Source organism: Tetrahymena thermophila, assembly GCF_000189635.1.
Source record: "Tetrahymena thermophila SB210 genomic scaffold scf_8254649, whole genome shotgun sequence".
NCBI lineage: Eukaryota > Ciliophora > Oligohymenophorea > Hymenostomatida > Tetrahymenidae > Tetrahymena > Tetrahymena thermophila.
In genome coordinates, this window is record NW_002476417.1 from 504,437 (window position 1) to 526,718 (window position 22,282).

The 22,282-nt window shown below is 23.2% G+C and overlaps 6 protein-coding genes across 6 annotated transcripts; 5 read left to right on the plus strand and 1 right to left on the minus strand. All coding sequences in view use genetic code 6, as the record gives it.

The window, feature by feature from the left end:
• Positions 1-102: 102 nt before the first annotated feature.
• On the minus strand, positions 103-2,632 carry TTHERM_000268328 (peptidase c14 caspase catalytic subunit p20; the record flags this gene model as incomplete). Its single annotated transcript, XM_012797615.1, has 8 exons — positions 103-648; positions 704-1,325; positions 1,374-1,564; positions 1,627-1,863; positions 1,917-2,059; positions 2,110-2,258; positions 2,327-2,433; positions 2,558-2,632. 8 exons carry the CDS (start codon positions 2,630-2,632, stop codon positions 103-105), a joined length of 2,070 nt encoding a protein of 689 aa, XP_012653069.1.
• Positions 2,633-3,838: 1,206 nt separating this feature from the next.
• TTHERM_000268329 (SNARE domain protein) lies at positions 3,839-5,302 on the plus strand (the record flags this gene model as incomplete). Its single annotated transcript, XM_012797616.1, has 7 exons — positions 3,839-3,868; positions 3,921-4,107; positions 4,179-4,294; positions 4,457-4,651; positions 4,834-4,944; positions 5,003-5,170; positions 5,231-5,302. The coding sequence occupies 7 exons, from the start codon at positions 3,839-3,841 to the stop codon at positions 5,300-5,302; spliced, it is 879 nt and encodes a 292-aa protein (XP_012653070.1).
• Positions 5,303-6,204: 902 nt separating this feature from the next.
• TTHERM_00268330 (SNARE domain protein) lies at positions 6,205-11,624 on the plus strand (the record flags this gene model as incomplete). Its single annotated transcript, XM_001015967.2, has 13 exons — positions 6,205-6,373; positions 6,429-6,502; positions 6,552-6,594; positions 6,647-6,747; positions 6,799-6,841; positions 6,899-6,975; positions 7,034-7,073; positions 7,130-7,224; positions 7,285-7,459; positions 7,523-7,611; positions 7,742-7,787; positions 7,841-8,534; positions 8,585-11,624. The coding sequence occupies 13 exons, from the start codon at positions 6,205-6,207 to the stop codon at positions 11,622-11,624; spliced, it is 4,686 nt and encodes a 1,561-aa protein (XP_001015967.2).
• A 492-nt stretch (positions 11,625-12,116) lies between these two features.
• TTHERM_00268340 (transmembrane protein, putative) lies at positions 12,117-17,169 on the plus strand (the record flags this gene model as incomplete). The annotated part of the gene is made up of 13 exons (XM_001015968.2): positions 12,117-12,333; positions 12,387-12,457; positions 12,527-12,569; positions 12,622-12,728; positions 12,796-12,829; positions 12,889-12,962; positions 13,083-13,125; positions 13,179-13,285; positions 13,345-13,528; positions 13,583-13,668; positions 13,731-13,773; positions 13,837-14,419; positions 14,769-17,169. The coding sequence occupies exons 1-13, from the start codon at positions 12,159-12,161 to the stop codon at positions 17,167-17,169; spliced, it is 3,951 nt and encodes a 1,316-aa protein (XP_001015968.2). The 5' UTR covers positions 12,117-12,158.
• A 1,041-nt stretch (positions 17,170-18,210) lies between these two features.
• Positions 18,211-20,423, plus strand: TTHERM_000268350 (transmembrane protein, putative; the record flags this gene model as incomplete). The annotated part of the gene is made up of 10 exons (XM_012797617.1): positions 18,211-18,327; positions 18,515-18,560; positions 18,616-18,692; positions 18,745-18,787; positions 18,841-18,915; positions 19,142-19,219; positions 19,272-19,345; positions 19,431-19,452; positions 19,624-19,990; positions 20,045-20,423. The coding sequence occupies 10 exons, from the start codon at positions 18,211-18,213 to the stop codon at positions 20,421-20,423; spliced, it is 1,278 nt and encodes a 425-aa protein (XP_012653071.1).
• Positions 20,424-21,718: 1,295 nt separating this feature from the next.
• Positions 21,719-22,000, plus strand: TTHERM_000268361 (hypothetical protein; the record flags this gene model as incomplete). The annotated part of the gene is made up of 2 exons (XM_012797618.1): positions 21,719-21,865; positions 21,917-22,000. The coding sequence occupies 2 exons, from the start codon at positions 21,719-21,721 to the stop codon at positions 21,998-22,000; spliced, it is 231 nt and encodes a 76-aa protein (XP_012653072.1).
• Between the last annotated feature and the right edge of the window lie 282 nt (positions 22,001-22,282).

A 22,282-nucleotide genomic window follows, 5' to 3' on the forward strand; every position in this document is an offset into this window, starting at 1 on the left:
ATTAAAAATATTCTATATATTTATAGATAAAAATAAAGGAATTTTTAATTCAGAATTTTTTATTTTTAATTAAACTTATTTTTATTGCTAACAATCAATCAATCATTTAAGCTCCTCTCCAGGTTCACAGAGTTTTACATATTTAACATTATAAATCATCTTGTAATTTACTACAAGTTTTGGGTTATTAGGGTCTAGCTCCTTAGCCTTTTCAAAATCTTCTGAAGCTAATTCGTATTTTTTAAGAGATTTAAGAGCAAACCCTCTTCCAAAATAGGCATGAGGATTTCTGGGCTGCAGTTCAATAACTCTTGTGAAATCATCAACAGATTTTTAATATTCACCCACAAGAAGATATGATTTTGCTCTTTCATGGATATAACAAGGCTCATACTTAGAAAGCTAAATAGCTTTAGATAATGGTTCTATTGATCTTTCATATATTTCCATATTAGAATAAGAAATTCCCAAATGGTAGTGAATATCACTTTCGTAACTGTAATAAGGTTTATTTTCTAAAGCTCTGAATAGATCTTTAATAGCCTTCTCAAATTATTTATTTTTATAAAAAGCTAATCCTCTTTTGTATAATACTTAAGGATCCAAAGGTTTCTTCTTCAATGCTTCAGTTAAATCATCAATAGCATCCTTTTTTATAGAATTTTATTAAAAAAATATGAAAACATAATTTAATAATTATTACCTAATATTTTCCTATATCTACATAAATATTTGATCTCTATACAAGAAACTCTTCATTTCCAGGGCTTTTGTCTAAAGCTTGATTTAGATAATAAAGAGCTTTTTCAAAATTTTTAAGAAAACGATAGGATTGGCCTATACCACTGAATATACCAGGGTTTTTTGAGCCTAAGTCTAGGGCTTTATTAAAATCCTCAATTGCATCAATTAATTTCTTTTACTCTATTCTACTAAGACCTTTATAATAGTATATTTCAGCATAACCAGGTTCTAATTCAATAGCAGCATCAAAATCTTAAATGGCATACTCATGGTTTTTCATTTCTTGATAAACTAAACCTCTACTTTCATAGACAAGTCTATCATTTCCTATTGCTTACAAAACTTTAGTAAAAGATTCAAGGGCTTCGTTTAAATCCCCATTTTTATGTTGCATTAAACCTAAATGGTAGATTGAAGGCACATGATCTTCTTAAATGACCAAAGCTTTTTTAAAAAACTAAATAGCATTTATATAATCACCTACATCTTGATAAGCTAAACCCTTTGAGTGGTAAAATTTAGGATTATTAGGACTTAATCTGATAGCACTGTCAAAGTCTTCATGAGCTTACTTATTTTAACTGAAAAAAACTTTCAAACAAAGTAGTTAATAATAAATAAATATTTACCCTAAAGCTAGATAAGTGTTACCTCTATTATAAAGTGTACGAGCATCATTTGGATCTACCTCAATTGCTTTGTTATAAACAGTAAGAGAAAAATCCAATTACCCTAAATGATATAGAGCTAAAGCTTTGTTATTATAATAAGTAGCTTTGGAGTCATCTAAATCAATGGCATTTTAAAACTTAGCTAAGGCCTTAAATTTATAGTTTAAAAATATTTTAGAAGCAAATAAAAATCAATTTTATTTTGATTTACTTGTTCATAAAGTTGATTTTCAAAATAAGATAAACCCAAGTTGTTTTATGCAGGAGGATTATCTTTTTTAATTTCGCATGCTTTTTATAGATCTTCTATGGACTTATTGTACTCCTTAATCTGTCTGTAGCAATTACCTCTATGAAAATAAGCTTTAAATTCAGCATTTACATTCTTTGATTCACTCTTGGATTAAGGAATTTTTTAAAGTGCACTTGTGTAATCTAATATTGCATTCTAAATAATTTATAATTTTTACTTTAATTTTAACATAAAAAATTTCTTTTTACATGATAATCTTCTAATCTAGCATATACTAGAGCTCTATTTAAGTAACTATATCCATCAGAAGGCTCTAACTCTATAGCCTTTTAGAATTCTTCTAATGCCTCCTTAATCTGATTTAATTAAAGCAAACAATTACCTCTACTACCTTTTACAGTTTAAATTAGTTACTTAATATTATTTTTGAAAAAAATATACTGTAATATTCAGCTTCTGTTTCTTAAAACCTAACTGCAGCAGAAAAATCATAAAGAGCTCTCTGATACTGACCATTTTCCATAAAGGCATTACCTCTTGCTGCATAATATCTTGCATATGTTTTTTCGCTTTAGTTTGGAGCTGTTTAACTAATGTGAAATGGGAATAAATATTATCAATTATTATGCCTTTAAATATAAATTAAATAATTTTATACAGTAGAGTGATAGCTTCAGAAAAACACTAAATAGCCTTTTCTATTTCTCCTTACATTTTAGATTCTTATTTCATGATAGATTTACCTGTATTAAACTTTTTATTTGCCTATTTTATAATTAATCAGCATTAATCTTAGTTTTTATCAAGCCAACCTAAATAATCTAAATGAAGAAATGCAATATTATCAAATAACTAACATTTTTTTTATGTTTATTCAAATTTTTATTACTTCATTTGCTTTATTCTAAGAATCTTTATTATCTGCTGCATTTTTCTCTCTCTTTGAGATGAATGGCGTTGTCATTTAACCTATCTACTTACCCTTATTAAATACTTTATTATTCAGATTATTACTAAAATAATAATTTTTAACTGTTTTTTTTATCAAGTTAAATTCAGAAATATTTAATAAAATCTAAATTTTGATATCTTAATATAAAAGTGATATAATTATCACTAATCATGTAATTACATAATTTTGAAATTAATAAACTTCATCTCAAGCCAAATACACCTTTAATCAATACAAAAGAATGATGAAATAAATATTCAATTTGTGGTTAAAAAATGTTAGCAATTAGAGCTAAAAAATAAAATAATTTAGGAATTAAAAAGATAAAGTAAAATTTTTGTATTAATTAGTAAAACAAAATATTGAAAAATAATTATTATTTTTCTAGACAAATAATTTGTGTTCATGAAAAAAAATAGTTTTTTTGAATAATTATATCCATTGAGTTAATCAAATATTTTTATATAATATAAAAACTATAAAATATATAGCCAAATGCCATTCAAAAATTTAGTGAATTGAGATCACTATTTTTTTGAATGGCTGATGCGTTTGAACATTATTCATATAAAAATAAATAATTTTATAATAGAATTTAATTAATAATATTTATAATTAATTTTAATTAAAATCAATCTTTATGATTTTTCTATTAAATTTTTAATTATGAATCAGGGTGTGTAAAAGTGGTATTTGTAAATACTTACCAATAATGATTTTCAGCAATACCCTATATAAACTTCTATCTTTTAAAGGTGCTCTAATATTTAATTATTATCGCCAAGCTTAATTACAAAAATTTAATTTTCACTATAAACTTTAACATATTTATTTTACTAATATTTTATTTTAAAAATTTAGATTAATTTTATCTTAAAATATTTCAATGTTTATTAAATAGAATAAAATTAAAAATTTTTCAATTTAGTGTTATTAGATTGCACAATATTTTACAAAGTCAGATTTATTTCGTAATAGTGAGTAAAAATTTAAGTTAATTACATATATCTAACACCAAAATAATACCAAATGAAATAAAAACCATTAATACTAAAATTTCTTTAACTATAATATACATTCCTTCTATTCGATTTTTATACATTTATTAATTTACATCAAAAATTTATAATAATAAGATTCTTTATTAAGAAAAATAGATAAAGTAGAAAGAAAGATTTCTTAAAATATTTTTTATAGTAGCTTTTCATCTAATAGAAAATGAACAATAGATTACTCGAATTAAAGGAGGTAAAATATTATCATTATTAATTTTTTATTCTCATTTTTTATATTAATTTAGATGGGCTCTTCTAAATCATCTGGCTATAAATAAATGAATGAAGATTTTAGTAGCTCTATTTTACCAGAATTTTAATAGGAAATAGCAAAAGTAAAAAAAATTATCAAAGAAATCGAATTTTGTAATGAAGGAATTGAGGAATTAAGACAAAAATACTCAAAGGCAACAACAGCAGTCTAAGAAAAAGGTAAAAAAAATCATTTATTTTATTAAATAATTCATTATGAAAGCAGAACTAAATATATTATGTATCAATAGATATAAATAGCAAAATAAACTAGATTATAAAGGAAGCCACAATGAAAAATACATAATTAAAGCAAGTCTTAGATATAATCGAAAAATAGGTCAAAGATTCTGTAGCTTCAAAACCAGTAAATTGTTAATATAAATAACTTTAATAAAGTTTCCCTTTTTGAAGGCATAATAATAAATAATTTCACTATAAAGTGCACTTTTATTGGGATATTTAATCTCCTTCTCTATGAAAAAAATGCAATTTTATATTTAGTAATGTTAAAATTATTTTTAAATAGGATGATCCAGAAACAAATATAAAAACAACAAATTTAAACGCTATTAAGTGTAAGGTAAAGGAAGTTTTGTAAGACTTTTAGGCTACTTAGATAAGCTACAAGCAAACAGTGAAGGATAAAATAAAAAGAGAAGCATAATACATGGATAGTTCTTTATCTGAAAGAGAAGTTGAAGAAATTTGCAATGACCCTACTGTAAATTTTGTTTTTTAATGATAATCAAATAAATAAATAGCCATAAAACTTTTTTAGTTTACTTTAAATATTTATCACAAATTATAAATAAATTGCAAAAATAATTTGTTATATTCTGATTTCGATTTTTTTGAGATCTGTAATTAGAAATGCATTGAATTTTTATATTCAAATAATTATAGTAAGTGAGTTAAATGATGTAGAAGCGCTTTAACTAGTCAGCAACTGTTTAATAGCTAAATACATTTAATGACATCTAGGAAAAGCATAAAGAAATTATAGAACTAGAAAAGGTATATTTTTTATTTAATTCAAATAACCATTTTATGAAATGTGAATAAATATTATTAGAGTGTAAGATAAGTAGATGAATTGTTTAAAGATTTAGCAATGCTTGTGCATCATTAAGGACTTATGATTGATGATATAGAGTCTAATGTAAAGACTACTAAAACCAATACTACCTTAAGTAATAAGCATTTGGGATCTGCAAAAACATTACATTAAAAATCAAAAAAAGTAAAAATATTGTTAACTAATTAATAAATTAAAGTTATTTTTATCTTTAACAATAATTAGAAAATGTGTTGCTTAATTATGATTGGAGTTATAATTTTAGTTGCAATTATTGTTCCAGTTTCTTTAAAATGAAAGCATAATTGAGCTTTACTTAAATTAGATTTATTCAACAATGTATAATAATTTATTTATTTGAATTAAATTAAATACTTTATATTTAAATGTCTTTCTTCTCTGTTATGTCAATAAAAGTATTTTCTTCTTTTCAATAATCTAAAAAAATAATTTATATTTTAAATATTTATTAATTCATCTGAATTTCTTTAAAAATTAAAAAATTAACTAAAATATATTATTATTGCTAATAAAATTAATTAATTAATTTTTTTATATAATACACATTGTAAATTTTATTTAATTAAAAATTAAAATATTTAAGATTTTTAAACCAAAAAAATTGAATTTTTATTTTAAAACTGATATCACTTAATATATTTAAAATATTAAGATAAATGGTATTACAGTAAGTAAATCTTTTGTTGTGTTGGAATACATTTTATTAATTTTTTTTTTAAAAAGTAAAAGTTTAAGATAATGTTAAGCATTTTAAATGTTATAATAATTAATGTTAATAAAATAAAGTAAATAATACAAAAACATTTAGCAGGATTAATTTTTTTCTGGTATATCATATGTAGTACAATTTTATCATACTTTTCTTCTCATTTAGGTTTAATAAACTCTCAAAAAAAAATAAATATGACTTTTTCGACAAAGTAACAATTAAAATGAAGAGCAAATATATTTATATCGATTCTTAAATATGATTAAGTTATGGATAGAGTAAATTATTTAGTATTTGATTATTATTTACTTATATCTTATTTCCATAAAAAAGTAATCAATTTTTAATATGTATTAAAATTTAGTGAATATTTTTCTTAACATTCTTTGCGATTTTCTTGGCTTTAAAATATACAAAAAATCACACAAAAAAAAAAGCAATAATAAGATAGTAAACTAAAATTAATTAAATGAATTTAGTTATTACCATTCTCATACTTCTCTTATTGAAAAGGTATTAAGCATTCTAAGCTACTTAAGTCTTTTCTTCATAAAAGAATAATCTTTACACAGCAGTATTTTACTCTGATGATTATATCCTTATTTCTAACTTAGATTATGAGGAAGATCCATTTTATAGTAAATCAAAAATATCTTCGTTTCTTAATATTGAATAATGGTATTTATTTAAAAGCTGTCTAAATATCTACTAAAAACTAATAGAGTTATGCTAATCCTTCATTCTGCTAAAACGCCTACCTAAAAGATGTAAATTAATTTTTTTTTAACTTATTTAAATTGAAATTCTATAAAATAGATTGATCAATTAATAATTATTGGTCTTAAATATGAAATTAAATGTAAATTAAAGAATAAATATGTAACAAAGAATTGTCTTCATTTTTTATTTAGATGTTAAGATGAGTGGTATTTCTACAACTGATGAAAAACAAGTTAATATTATAGAAAAAAATAAACCGATTAGTTAAGTTTTTATCCTAAACCCAAATGAAGTAACTTCTAATCTCAATTATAGAGTTATTATATTGAAATTTTTATTTTAGGAAGTGTATGCTTACAGTAAGGACTCTCAAAGAGAAGTTTATTGTAAATTTCAAGTTTAAGTTTCCTAAATACAAATAAATTTAATTTTAATTATCGAAGGGTATGAGAGTAAAACATAATAAAAAGCTAAATTAACTGGTTGTGATAAATAGATAAATGGACTTTTTGAATATGGAGTAATTATATTAATTTTTAAATGAATATATAAATTAAGACCAACAATTTTATAACTAGCCTACTATGATAATAGCTCTATGTGAAAAGAAGCTAATGTGTAAATTATAAAAGAACATAAGAAATATAAGATTAAAATTAAATATTATATTATAGATTGGATGAAAAAAGATAGTAAAACATTAGAGAAAAATGATCTAAATCATGATAGTATAAACCCTTAATAATTTTCTATGGTATTTAAATAAGATGTAATAAATATATTTCATTTTACTAAAATCCTTTTGTAAAAATATGTTTTTTAAATAAAGAAAGAAAAGTATAAATTTATTTTAATAATTGATAAAAAAATTTAATATTGCAGTGCAGATACAATGAGTAATAAAGTTAATTATGAATTTTCAGTCGAAATTAAAAGTATACCTAAAGAAGTTAATGTGTTAAATGAAAATATATTTATTATAGATACCAACAGACAGATAATATGTATACTTACTTAATTAATTTTAGATTTAATTTAAATTAACACAATTATTTTAAAATAAATAGATTACTAAATTGATGTTCTCAAAAAGACAATAAATTAACTTAATATTTATTAACATAAAAATGATATAAGCAAACTTTAAATTTCTCCAGTAATTTAAAAAAATTTTTTCAATAGCATTCTTCTTTTTAGTTTTTATTTAGTATTTAAAAAAGTAGTTATTAATTTATAAATTTTTTATTTTTATACTAAAGTTTATTAAAAATTTTATTTAAAATTAGAGTGGACAAAATTTAGTTTTTATTGAAAGCAAATAAACTGTTTATAGTATTTAAATTTATTTTTTAAATATATATTAAATTTACATCATTTACACAAAGATATAATAGTCTAAGAACCACCTTAAATTGTCTGTAAAGCAGGAGAGATGAAAAAGGATAATTCTTGTGTGAAATGTGCTTACTTTTGTGAAACTTGCTCTACTGATATCAATAAATGCGACTCTTGTGTAAGTGGTAGTACTTTTAGAAATGATGTTTCATAAAATTGTTCTTGCTGGGATTCATATTACGATAACTTAAATAATCCTATATGCTTAAAATGCCCTTATAATTGTATAACATGCCAGTTATAACCTGGAAATAAAATACTATAATGTTTGTCTTGCAAAGATAGTTTAGTAAGCAAAAGGAAATAAAATACAGAAGATTGCTCTTGTTTAGAAGGGTATTATGATGATGGTTAAAGTTAAAATTGTATTAAATGTCCAGATAATTGTTAAATTTGCAAATTTAGTTCTGGAAAAGTATAATGCTCATAATGTGTTGATGGCTACTATTGGAGTATTCAGGCATAAATGTGTTAGCAATGTAATTAAAAATGTCAAACATGCGTAAATGAGTCTTTTAAGTGCTTATCTTGCTATACTTCACAAAATAGAGAGCTTATAGGTTCAGATTGTGTGTGCAAATAGAACTATTCAGAGTAAAATTCTAGAGAGCCAGTTTGTTTATTAAATAAAGGCTGTGATAGGACATGTGAAAATTGCTTGTAACCAAATAAAGAAGACTAGTGGTAACTGATTTTCTTTAATATTTTATTATATTTTTTATGAAATAAAATAGTATTACTTGTCCGTCAGAAAGAGAGCTAATAATAGTAGGAAATTAAAAATTTTGTAAATGTAGGTCTGGATATTATTCTTCACCAGAATAATAGTGCTTTTAATGTCATAGTATTTGTAAATCTTGTAATGGGCCAACTGAACGTGATTGTCTAAATTGTTTAGAAACAGAATAAAACAGATATTTTGACATAGTAACTTAAAAATGTAAGTGTAAGGATGGGTATTTTGAAGAAAATAGTTTATGCCATAAATGTGATTCTAGTTGTAAAACATGCTCAGGAGGTGCTTCTAATTAATGCATAAGCTGCTACGAAAGCTAAAATAAAATTAATTAAAATGGTTAATGTATTTGTAAAGATGGTTTTTATCTAAGTAGCGATTAATGTCTATAATGTCATATTTCATGCAAAACTTGTTTTGGTGAAGGAGATAATTAATGCCAAACATGTAATGAGGTTGAGGGGAAAAAATTAAAAGGTAGTAAATGCATATGTGAGATAGGTAAATCCTAAGTTAATAATACATGCATACCTTGTGATTTAACTTGCAAAACATGTTCTGATACAAATAACTTAAATTGTGAATCATGTGATGAGAGCTAAAACAGATAGTTAGTAAATAATAAATGTCTATGTAAAGATGGATTTTTTGAATCTAAAAGTAAATAATGTGAAAAGTGTCATGAAAACTGTAAAACCTGCAAAGGTCCAGAAAGTTCATAGTGTACGACCTGTGATGTTAATGCAAACAAAATAATATCGAATTCAGAGTGTATATGCAAAGAAGGTTTCTTCTTGAATAATTGGCAGTGCTTTTAATGTGATCCTAGTTGTAAATTATGCAATGAGAAAGGACCCAATAGCTGCACAGATTGTGATGTATCTCTAAACAAAATTTTAAAAGAAAAATAATGTGTTTGCTAAAGCGGTTACTTTGAAGTCAAAAATACATGCTTGCGTTGCCACGAGAGCTGTGAAACTTGCTCTAATCAAAGTAAAAATTTTTGTTAATCATGCTATTAAAATTAGAATAGATATTTGTCTAGTTAAGAATGTTTATGCAAAGAAGGATACTTTGAACGATCTGGTAATTTAGAATGCCAGAAATGCAGTCCCTTTTGCTAGAAGTGTGATAGTGAAAAATGTTTATAGTGTCTTCCAAATTTAAATAGAGGAATTGACTCTAAAGGCTAATGTGAGTGCTTAGAAGGGTATTATTCTATTGAAGGAGAAAGTGCCTGCTTTAAATGTGGCAGTTAATGCAAAAGTTGTATTTAATCAGAAAGTTAATGCACATCATGCAATTCTGATTTGAGAGTTTTATCGTAAAATTAAGAATGTTTATGTAAAGATGGCTATTTTGAAGATCCTTCATCAAAATAATGCTTAAAATGTTAAAATGGATGTTCTTCATGTTAAAGCTTGGCAGTATGTTCATAGTGTGATGCTAATTTTTAACTTGACTCAAAGGGAATTTGCTAAAAAGTAATTCCTTCTACAATATCAAAAGAATAACTTAAAACTGTAAGCAGTGCGACTGAATAAGCCACTACGGTTGTGATTGGTTCTACTATAACATCATCTTTCTTGCTTTAGTCAGTTCAGCCAAATGCTAGTATTGCTTCTTCATTTTTAAAGCTGTAAAAACTTTACTTCCTGCTTTTAATTAAGACATCTTATCCAGAACTTCTTTAGACATTTTTTAAGGCATTTGGAGGTAAGTCTCCCATCGATTAGATAAACAAATTTAATTTATTGACAAAACAAATTTTTGGAGAAGAAAAGGGAACTTTATTGCCAAATAAATTTGGCTTAGAAAAAATTGGAGAAAATATCCTCTTTAATTGTGGAGGTAGTATTTGCATAATTATTATGTTTTGGGCAATATCTTTACCGTTTTTAATCTATTATAAAAATTAATAAAAAAAATAGCAAATGGTAGAAGTTAAAGATAAATTTTTAAAATTCGTTTGCTTTTTTAATGAAAGTTTATTTCCTTTCCTTCTTATACTGATACATTAAATATTAATTACGATAGTCTTTTTTAGCACTGGGGTACAGTTCTATTCTATAGCAATCTATGATGCTTATGAATTAGATCTAATATTAGTTAAAATGATTGCCACTGTTATTGTTTTGGTTTATTTTTTAATTTGTCTTTTCAAACTGTGTAAATTAGTTAACAATCAAAATAACTACCAGCCTGAAAATATTTATTTTAACTAGAAAAGTATCGAGATATTAATATACGAATAGTTCAATTAAGAAACCAAATCATAACCAGAATTAGCTCGAAATTTTTAATTAATTTACATTGTTTTTGAAAATGTATTATTCCCTTTGCTAATTACGTTTGCAGAATCGAGCTTTATGCCTTAAATATTCAGTTGCTTATCAGTGCAGGTCACTTTATTCTCTATATCTTTATTACTAAGACCTTTGAAGACCTGCGCTTAGAATGTTTTTCTTATAATTGAGCAAGCTCTATGGGTGATTGTACTTTTGGGTATTTATTTTGTAGGAAACAGAGTTTCTAATTTGGAAAACTTAAAAATCGTTCCAGAATCTGAAATAAATCTACTGACAAACCTAAGCTGGATTATTATGGCATCTTGCTTATTTATTTTAATTTTGAACCCTATTTCTATGTTCATAGATATTTTTGTCAAAAGGAAATTAATAAAATAAAAGATATAAGAAATTCTAGCGGACATAAAAGAGAAGATTTGCAAATAGAAATAATAAAAGAAATAAGAAATAACTGAAAACGATCAGCCAGATAATAGTTTATCAATCAACTCAAAAAATTTATCTTACAACCTAATTAATTAAAAAAGTATTAAAAAATATAATTCATCTAAAAAGCAAGACTCTTCTGGTATGAGTATCTTTAAGGTTAAAAAATCTTAAATTTAAGAATGCCATCTAAGGAATAATCAATTTATGTAAACTAATAACAGCAGGCGTATAAATCTAACTTAGAAATAATCAAGTTACCATAAAAAAGAAAATTAAATTGAATTATTTACTAGAAAATGATTATTAATTGATAATTAGTATATCTAATTGAATTTACTTTTGTAAATATTGAAAGAATATGTAGACTAATTATCATATTTAATAATAATCTTTTTTAATAAATAATTTCTTGCTTGATTTTTACTAGATATATATGTATGTATGTGTTATTATATTTAAATTAAGAAATACATTAAAAATAAATTAAGTCCATTAGTTTATTTTATCACAAAGTAAATAACATGCGTATATATTAGGTTGTATTTTTTATCAGTGAAAATAATTTATAGAAATTTTCATTTAAATTCTTATTTTGTAATGTTATTGATTTTTATGGATTTGATTAACATGAAAAATGAGTTGAATTAAAGGAGTGAATGAATGGATGATTTATTAAAATTTCTTTGTTAAAGAATGTAAACAATAGAATTGATTAATTGATTTGAAAGAAATTTTTAACTATACTTTGTATGCATAAATAATAATAATTATAAAGTAAAAAGAAATAATCAAACAATAACAAGGCTCAATAAGTTAATTAATTCATATACAAATATGGTTTTCTTTAGTATAAAATAAAAGTGGCTCATTATTTTCAACTTACACATTTCTACCTTGATCTGTACTTCTCCTTTGATTAATTTTTCATCTTAAATCTCATAGATAACTATGTTGACCTTTTATTCTAATGATTATTTAATAGTTATCAATACTGATCAAAAACTAATTAGTAAAATAGATTTAAAAAATGCTGCTTGTTTATGATAAATTAATTATTTTTAGCTTATTAAATATCAAGCAATTAAACATCAACATATAGTAATGGGAAATGTATTAACGCATACTATTATCAGGTAATTTCTTTCAAAACCAACTCTCAAATTATTTCTTTTACTTATTTTACTTACTGAAATTTATTTTAGGATATGTACGTATATGGGGGAGGAGACAACAATTTTCTTTATAGTATAAATCTACAAAAAAGCAAATTATTTATCGTTAATTATTTATTTAATAGATGCACTTTTTGTTAATTTGAATTTGAGTAAATACAACTAATACTCTTAGTTATAATATTCAGATAGTCGCCTACAATCGTTAGTGGTTCTTTCTGGTCAGGATAATGTAAAAAATATATTTGCAATTAAATAAGCGATCTTTAATTAAAATGTTATTAATTATAAACTAACAGGTAGTATCTATAAAGTAAAACAATATTATACAATGTAACTTAAAACAGATAAGATATTCTAATATAAAAATAACTAATAAATTTAAAAATAAGGGATGTATTCTAATAATAAACTCGTTAATTTGAATGGATGCACTGGATAATTCAGAGGATTAATTTCATTTAAAGTAAATTTTCTTTTAAAAAAATACATAAATAAGAATTAATTATTTTTTTATATTTACTCCTTTTTAATAATATATTTACTTATTACTTACTTAATTTCTAACTAATAACTAAAATAATAGTAATCTTAAAAATTTTTAGCTTTGTGCGGTGAAATATTAATATGTAACCTTTTCTTTATTAAATAATTTTTTTTATTTATTTTTTAAATTATAAAGAATGGGAGTAAACAACTACATCCAGTTAGATTAATGCATCTGTTGTAATAATATAACCATTTATAGCTGCAGGTTGTTAGTATTTATAAATTGTGAAGTTAGGAGGAGTATTCATTTAAATACATAGATTTTTTACTTAGCTTACTTAATTTTATAATTTAATTAGCCAATAGGAGATTCTACAATTTAAGATTTTATTTTGGTAGAAGACAATTTAGTTACTCTCTGTACATATAGTAATGGGCAAGTTACAAGAAAGCAATCAACTCAGCTTGCTTCTAGACCTAGTTAAGTTTTGATTTCATAGTGGAGATTTTTCTATATTGATTCTTCAAAAACAAATATCTTTAGTAAATTTTGAAATTTAAAATAATTTAAAATATTAAAAAATATTTAATTGATAGTGTATGAAATTTTATAAAATAACAATCTCATTTATAGAGCAAATATAAACGGTACTTTTACCTTATCAGCTATGGCAATATCACCCGTATCTTTTATCAAAAACAAGTTATTTTAATATAAATATATTTATATTTTTAAACAATTAAGGATAACTCATAACTTGCATATGCTGATCAGACATCAGTCTCAGGTAAAAATTATAATATGATAAATCGTAATTAAAAAAATAATTATTATTTAAACATAAATTTAGTGTGGAGATATACATAAGGTATATGCTAAACTGGATTTATGTGGGACAAAGATTAGTAGCTTTGTGTTTAATGTTCTTATTATTGCTCTTCTTGTTCTCAGTCTATCAGTTAATGTGATGCTTGCTAAACTGCCTCTAATGGCTTAAGTATTTACAGATAAGATAAATAAAATAATTGCCAATGCTAAAGTGGTTACTATGATAATGGTAGTTTGGTATGTGCTTAGTGTCCTTACTATTGTTAAACTTGTTCAAAAAATAACTAAGGAAATGTTTAATGTACATCTTGTTCTTAAAATAGCTCTAGAGACTAAAATAATATTTGTAGTTGTCTTAAAGGATTCTATGATAACGGAACAAGTGTTTGCTAAAAATGTGATTAAACTTGTATGACTTGCTAAAAAATTTAATAAATTGTATAATGTACTTAATGTGATCCTAATTCATTTAGAATTTTGAATGCAGGAAAATGTGTTTGTCAAACTGGTTATTAAGAATATACAGTTCCTTAGTCAAAATGTCTTTCTTCAGCCTGCTTTTCAACTTGTAAAACATGTTCCTAACCCTAAGATTAATTTTCATGGTAAAAGTCTATACTTATATATATATATTTTTTGTTTCTCCTTATAATCAGTTTAGATAGCTAATCATTTTTTTAAAAGGTGATTAAAAATCGAACTTATTAATTAAAAATAGGACTATTTTATCAAACTAATTTACAAATAATATTTTTATCTTATGTTTATTTTTTAAAATTAATTAAACTTACTATTTTTAAATAATTTTAAAGAACAAACAAAATAATTTTATTTCATTTAAGCTATGATTCTAAATATGCTTATTTTTTAGTTTTTTGTTTTAAGCAATTTTATATTCGTTAAATAATTACAGATATTTATTTGTTTTAAAATTTTATTTCTATTAAAATAAAGTTCATCTTGCTCTCCTGACAGAACATTAGTTTAACAATAGAATGGAAATATTTGCTAATGTAATCCAGGCTTTTACGAGAATAATAAATTTGTTTGCACACCATGCCATAGCACTTGTAAGACTTGCAACGGTGGTCAAAATAATAATTGCCTAACATGCGATTCTAACTAAAATAGAATATTAGACTCAAAAACAAATACTTGCATTTGTTAAGATGGTTTTTTTGATTAAAGTGGTGTTTGTGTTTAATGTGATTAGACATGCCAAACATGCTAAGGTAATGGACCTTAGAACTGCACATCTTGCTTTTAGAAACAATACAGAAATTTATCCCAAAATTAATGCATTTGCAATTAAGGATTTGTTTCTGTCAATAATAATTTAATTTGCTAATAATGTGCTGATAATTGTCAAACTTGCAATGTCAACTAACCTTTAAAATGTTCAGTCTGTTTACCAAATACAAACAGAATGTTAAATGCTTAGACAGGAAATTGTGATTGCTAAAATGGGTATTTTTAAAATGGATCTAGTAGTATTTGCTCTCAGTGTGATTAGTCATGTAAAACTTGCTCAAATTCAAGTAAAAACTGTCTATCATGTAGCGATCCACTAAAAATTTTATAAGGCAATACTTGCATTTGCTAAGAAAGTTATTTTTAATTAGAACCAACTAATTTATGTTAAAAATGTACATCCAATTGTTTAAAATGCTCAAATTCTTAATCTTGTTAAAAATGCTAACAAAACTTTGAATTGAGTAATAATAATTTATGTGTTCAAATAATACCATCCACAATACCTCAGGGAACTCTTCACTTAGTTTAGAATAGCACAAAAACAGCTGTATATGCATCTGTGGGTTCAACTGTAGCAGGCTCAATTTTTCTGTCTTCATTTTAACCAAACTCAAGCATAGCTACTTAGCTCCTATTACTACAAAAATTTAACTTTATGCTCTTAATAAATATCGCATACCCTTAATTACTGCATGAATTTTTTATTATATTTGGAGGAACTTCACCTATTTCCAGCTTACATAAATTTAATATCATAGATAAATACTTTATAAAAACTGAAGACAGTCCAGTTTATATTAGCAATTAATTTAATTAGGAAAATATTAGCGATAGCATACTTAAAAATAGTGGAGGCTGTGTAGTAATCATAACCATCTTTTGGATAATATCTCTTCCTTTTATAATCTTTTATAAAAAAAACGAAATTATTAGAAACGCTGAAGAGATTAAGTATAATTCTACAAAATTGATAAAAAATATAGGAGAAAACTACTATCCTTATTTCTTAGTATTAATCCACTAAGTTCTGAGCCTTATAATATTTTTCTCAGTTTTTCTATAGATAGCTGCATTTATAAAATTTGATCCTGTTTCAGATAGCTTATTTGTTCCTAAGATTATACTTTTAATAATAGTAGGAATATATATTTTTTTTATTGCTGGTAAATCTTTATTCATAGTTAACTCTATAGGAAATTATTAACAAGATGTAAGCTTGCACAGCACAGAAAAAATAGAGCAGTCAATTTATTCTAACATAAATTTGAACTAAAAGGGAAACACCTTCTTTAGGAGAAATTACAAACTCATTTAAATAACAATTGAGAATATTTTCATTCCAATTTTTATTATATTTTTTGGATTTGATTCATAGATACAGATTGGCCTTTGCTTAGGTTTTTATGTTCTTTTATTCATACTAACTGTAGCAACAAGTCCTATGAATAAGTTTATTGATAATCTATTTTTAATCTTAGATTAATCATGTTGGATTATCCTTTATGCCACAATTCTTTTTATAGCAGTGAAACTTTCATTTATATTAGACTTTAATCAAATAAGTGAAAAAGACATCTAATTGTTTACTACTTTAAGTTGGGTTGCAATAGGATCTTGCATAATGATTTTACTATTAAATCCTATTTATTTGATAGTTCAATTATTTAGTCTCAGAAAAGAATATCAAGCTTAAATTAAAGAAATATGCAACAAAATAAAGCAGAAATTTTAGAAGAATGAAAGTTAAGATCAAGAAAGTGTTACAAACTATGACAATGTAAGTCTTTATGATTTTACTCTAAAAAATACGTCTAAACTTTGGGATAGATCAACTATACATTAATAGCATATGCTAGAATAATACAGATCTATGAGATAGCTTTAGTCTAACCCTTCTATTTTTAATTCACCTCCTTTATTAAGCTAAGTTAAAAAAATAAAACTAAATAAATAAATTGAGCTTTCAAAAAAACATGAAATAGAATTACCAACTAAAAGTATATCTCTTTAACAATCAACAAAAGCTTAATAATAAGAAAAAAATCATAAACAAAAGAATGAAAAATTAGATTTAAAAAAAATAAATGATAAATTAATGTGAATTAATTTAAAACTCTCTTTTATTCAAAAAAAAATTTCAAAAGTTAAAAAAAAATTAATATATTTATTATTTTATTTATATTATTAGCAACATATATTAATTAATTTTAATATTTTAAACTCATTCGATTTTATTTAAATAAACCTTAAATATCTAAACAAAACATTATTTAAATTAATTTCACAATAAATAATCGAAAAGTTTAATCTTTTAGTTCTAAAGGTTAATAAAAATACAATTTAATAATTGATGGTTTTGTTTGAAAGATAAATTATTTATAATTCAAAATATTAAGAAGTATATTCATTTAGAGAAGTATTATTAAGATTTATTTTCATTTAGTAATGAAACGTTATTATTTTAAATAATCAGTACTGCGTGTTGAAAGTACTTTTTTAATATCTTTATTTTCTACTTTTATGATTTATCTTAAGTGATATTAAATAAACAATTAAAATATTAGTGAAAAAAAAGAAAGAGTAAATTAAAGTTAAATAATAAAAAAAAGGCAAAATTAGTTAATTAATTAATTAATTTAGAAAACATATTCGAGATTAAAAATGTAGTTAATCAATTTTGTCTAGCTATTTGAATCTAATACTGCAATAATCTTATTTTTCATTCTCATTTTTAGAAAAATTAGCTGCGAGTTAACAGACATTTTTTCTAATAATTATGGGTATGAAATTGTATCTGCAATTTTATTGGATGATACATATTTTGCGTATTGCAACAAATAGGATTATAATATCTATGGTAAAATATTAAAAAGAAATAAATATATTTTTTATTTTTTACTTGTAGTATAAGATTATTTGAATAATGTAACTTACAGTTAGCCACTCGCCATTAATTAGATTTGTTAAAATTTATTTTAGCTCTCCAAAGTAACTTTAATTTGTTATTAAACTATATTTATTAGCATTTTTAAATAGGATTCTGTTAAAAGTAGCTTCTTAATTGTTTATTAAGATTCAAACAACTATAACTACTACTTGAAATGTATCTTACAACAAAAAACTCTATTATTTAAATTTAATAATGTTCTTATTAAAAGTATGTGAATTTATCTCTAAAAACCAAGAATTTCAGATATCGAATTAAGATACTCTTCTCTAAAATAATATATAAAATTACTCATTAGTTAACTCTAAAAATGTAAATTAATTTATTGTTTACTACTTTTAATGCCCAACTATATCTTACAATTGATTTTAAATAAAAAGATGACTTTAACTTTTTTAAGATATTTTTGTGGTTAGAATAAACAGAAACTATAATTAATTATAGAAGAATATTTATTTACTTTCTATAACATTTTTACTTTTTTTTATTTTTTATTTAGTATTTAGCAGTTTTAACTATCTAGCTCGATTAAAATAACATATATTGTAAGATTTTAATTCCATTTTACTAGCTTTTATTTTAATTTTTTTTAAGACTTAGATACCAGTTTTAACTTGATCCAAGTCCGCTTAAATCCATTTTGCACTTAACAAATTTAAGGAATATGGTATTCAGATGTAAATAAAAATATTTACTTTCATCAATTTATTTTATTTTTTATAAAATTAGAATCAAAACCCTTTAGCTCTCTGCAGTTAATAAAACTTTTATTGTAAGCTAATTCTAAAATTATTTATTAGTTTAATTATTTATAAAGAAATTTAGGGAATATCATGTTAGGCATTATCTTATCTTCCTACAGGCTTATCATAAATACCTACAAGTTTTATTTAACTCCAAGTAAAAAACATAAATTTTTATTTAAAATATAAATTTTTAAAATTAATTTTAAACAATTACACCAACCAACTACTATAAAATATTAATAATATTAAACTAACTTTTATTATAAAGCCATACAATTAAAACCAGATAATAGCATATTAAGGAAATTAATTAGTTATATACCAGCTTATAATTCAAAATTAATATTCTTTTGAAAGTATAATTTCAATAAATTTATAAGATATAACTAACTCACCTTTATCAAGCTATTATTAAATCAATTAATTGATAGCTACCTAGGCACCAAGTTAGATAAATTGTAAATTGTTAAAATCAAATATTTATTCAATTAAAATTTCTAATTAAATTAGCTATTTATCCTTTTGATAAATCACAAACCAACTTATTGTATCCTAATGGCTTACATTTAGTATCTACTATGCCTGTAAATTACTATTTTAAGATATTATTTTAAAATAATTTAATTAATTTAGGATACTTAATTAATATTATATTCTGTTTCTTACTAGTTTGGTTACCCTGAAACTTTAAGTAAAATTTAAAATTTGAATATCTTATTTAACTACTGTATAATCATTAGTTTCCCCCTACTTTAATTTAAAATACTTACTTTTATTTAAGTAAAGTGTTTTATACTTAAAAATAAAAATGTTTAAACTATATAAATAGATATTTCAAAATATACAATTATTTTTAAATTAGTTATAACTAGATCTGATTAATCGTTTTAAAATTGTAGTGATAGCAATATTTGTTAACCTTTGTGCTCTTAAATAAATGATTCTTCTGTTTGTAAATGCGAGTTAGCTGGTTATGATGGGTACTGTAAATGTAAATAAGGCTATTACAAAGATCCTACTTTAGGTTGCTAGAAATGTCCTTATTTTTGCCAAACATGCGATTAAAGTAATTATTGCACATCTTGCCCTCAAGCTTCTAACAGAATGCAAATAACTGATTCTAATGTATGTGCTTGTTTAAATGGCTATCAAGATGATTAAAATTTATAAATATGTTATAAATGTGATGATTCTTGTTTGACCTGTAATGGCCCAAATAATAATAATTGGTAAAATAATTTAGCATATTAAATTACTTAAATTTTTTTAGTTTAACATGTAAGTATCCTCACACATAAATTTAAAATGGAGTATGTTAGTGTCTTCCAAGATATTATAAAACAAGTAGTAATTAATGCTCTTAATGTAATCCTTCCTGTTTAACATGCTCTGATGGGTCTTTAAATGGTTGTCTCACATGTAACTAAGATAATAATTTTATTAAATCTAGCTTAATTTCCTTATCCTCTTCATGTATCTGTAAAGATAATTATTACTAAAGCAGCGATTTAACAAATTGTTTATAGTGCCATCCTACTTGTTTAACTTGCTTAAATAGCTCTAGCAATAGCTGTATTTCCTGTGAAACTTCCAATAATTTCATAAGATCAAACACATAAAATTAAACATCATAATGTATTTGCAAGGATGGGTATTATTTGAATAATTTTTAATGTATTATTGATTATTGTTAAGTTGGATGCTTGAATTGTGATAACTAGACAAGGTAATGCTTGTAATGCTAAAATAAATACAAACAAAATCTAACAACAACTGAATGTACTCTAGATTAAATTACAGAAATTTAAGAAACCTATTAAATTAATAACAGCACAACCTATTAGAAAATGTAGAATGTAGTTATTGGTTCTGCCATTTTAGCAGTTAGTTCTCCTGGTATAAACTTTTCTAAGTAGTTTCTAACAATTTAGAAGTTAAATTTTATTTTTATTATAGATATAACTTATAACGAATATATTTATTTGTTTATGTAATCTATCGTGGGATAAAATCCTTTAAATAAGCTTTAAAAGATTAATTTTTTAAGTAATAGCTGGTTCTAAGAGTCGTAAGATAGCTTAAATAACTAAATATTAACCAAAAAAATAGGACAAACAAGTATTATTTATAATGCTGGAGGAGTTTTTGCATGCATTTTAATTTGCTTAGCATTTAGCCTTCCAATATTCTTTATTAAATAAAACAATTAATAGATAAATGCTTTAAATTAATAAAATATAACATATCAGCCATCAAGCTAAGAAAAAATAAAAGGCTATTATCAGATGATTTCTTTAAATGCAATTAATTTCTTTAATGACTTAATGTGCTAAATCATATTTTTTGCAATATCCCTACAAATTATTAGCTTTATTCATAGTAAAATTTAAATCAAATTCTATGAATACAAAATTTTATTCATATTAATCTTTGGTGTTTATTTTATAGCAACTTTAGCGATTTACTATTTAATTTTAAATAAGTAATCAAATTTTATAAAAAACCTCTAAAAAGATGCTGCAAAAACATACTCATAAGCATTTTATGAAATTCTTTTAAATGAAAAAATTGAATAAAATTTTATATCAAGAAATTTCAAGCTCATTTAAATGTTAACCGAAAGTTTAATAATACCAATATTTATAGTTCTATTTTACTAATCGTATTAAATATAAACATTAAGTTGTGCTATATTCTATCTGATATTTTTAAATTTATCAATAGTTTATAGGCCTTGTTAAAATCTCTTTGATAATATTTAATTAATTTTCGAATCTTTCTTGTGGTTGCTTACATTTTGCTTACTATTTGCTTTAGGAATTTAAACAGATAAACTATTTGACAATCCATAATCAAAGGAGGGCTATTTAGAAATTGTTAACAACATAAGCTTATCTCTAATAGTAATATTTGTTATAATCCTCCTTTTAGGTCCTGTTATATCTATTTGTAAAGTGATGCAAATGATACCAGTATTAATATAAAAAGTTAAAGAATATTTAGAAAAGAAAAAGTAAGAGAAGAAAAATAAATTAGATAGCAAGAAAAGAGAAGATTTAATTGAGGATAATTTAAATTTATAGGGTTTTGCAAATAATAACAATGTAAAATATGTTAGTCACATTAAAATACTAAACATTTTTAAAAAAAAATAGGTAAGTAATTCATTTGATAATGAACTTCTTTAAAATAAATCTATCTAAATTTCAAATGATTAATTAGATAAAAATTAGATTTGAAAAATTAAATTTTAAAATGCAAGTAAAGTAGATTTTTTTAGAAGCCATAAATTCAATTTAATAGTTTGTTCATTGATTCTAATAAAATAAATTATCTAAATCTACAAAAATAATCATAATTTGTCTATAAAACAATTTTTTTTTAAATTCAAGATGAATTAAGTAAAAACATAAAGAAAAATAATTTAAAATTAATGAAAATAATAATATTATTTTGAAGTAAATTGTATGAATAAGCATTTAACATATAGCAAGCAATATGTTTCAGTTATACATTTTTAA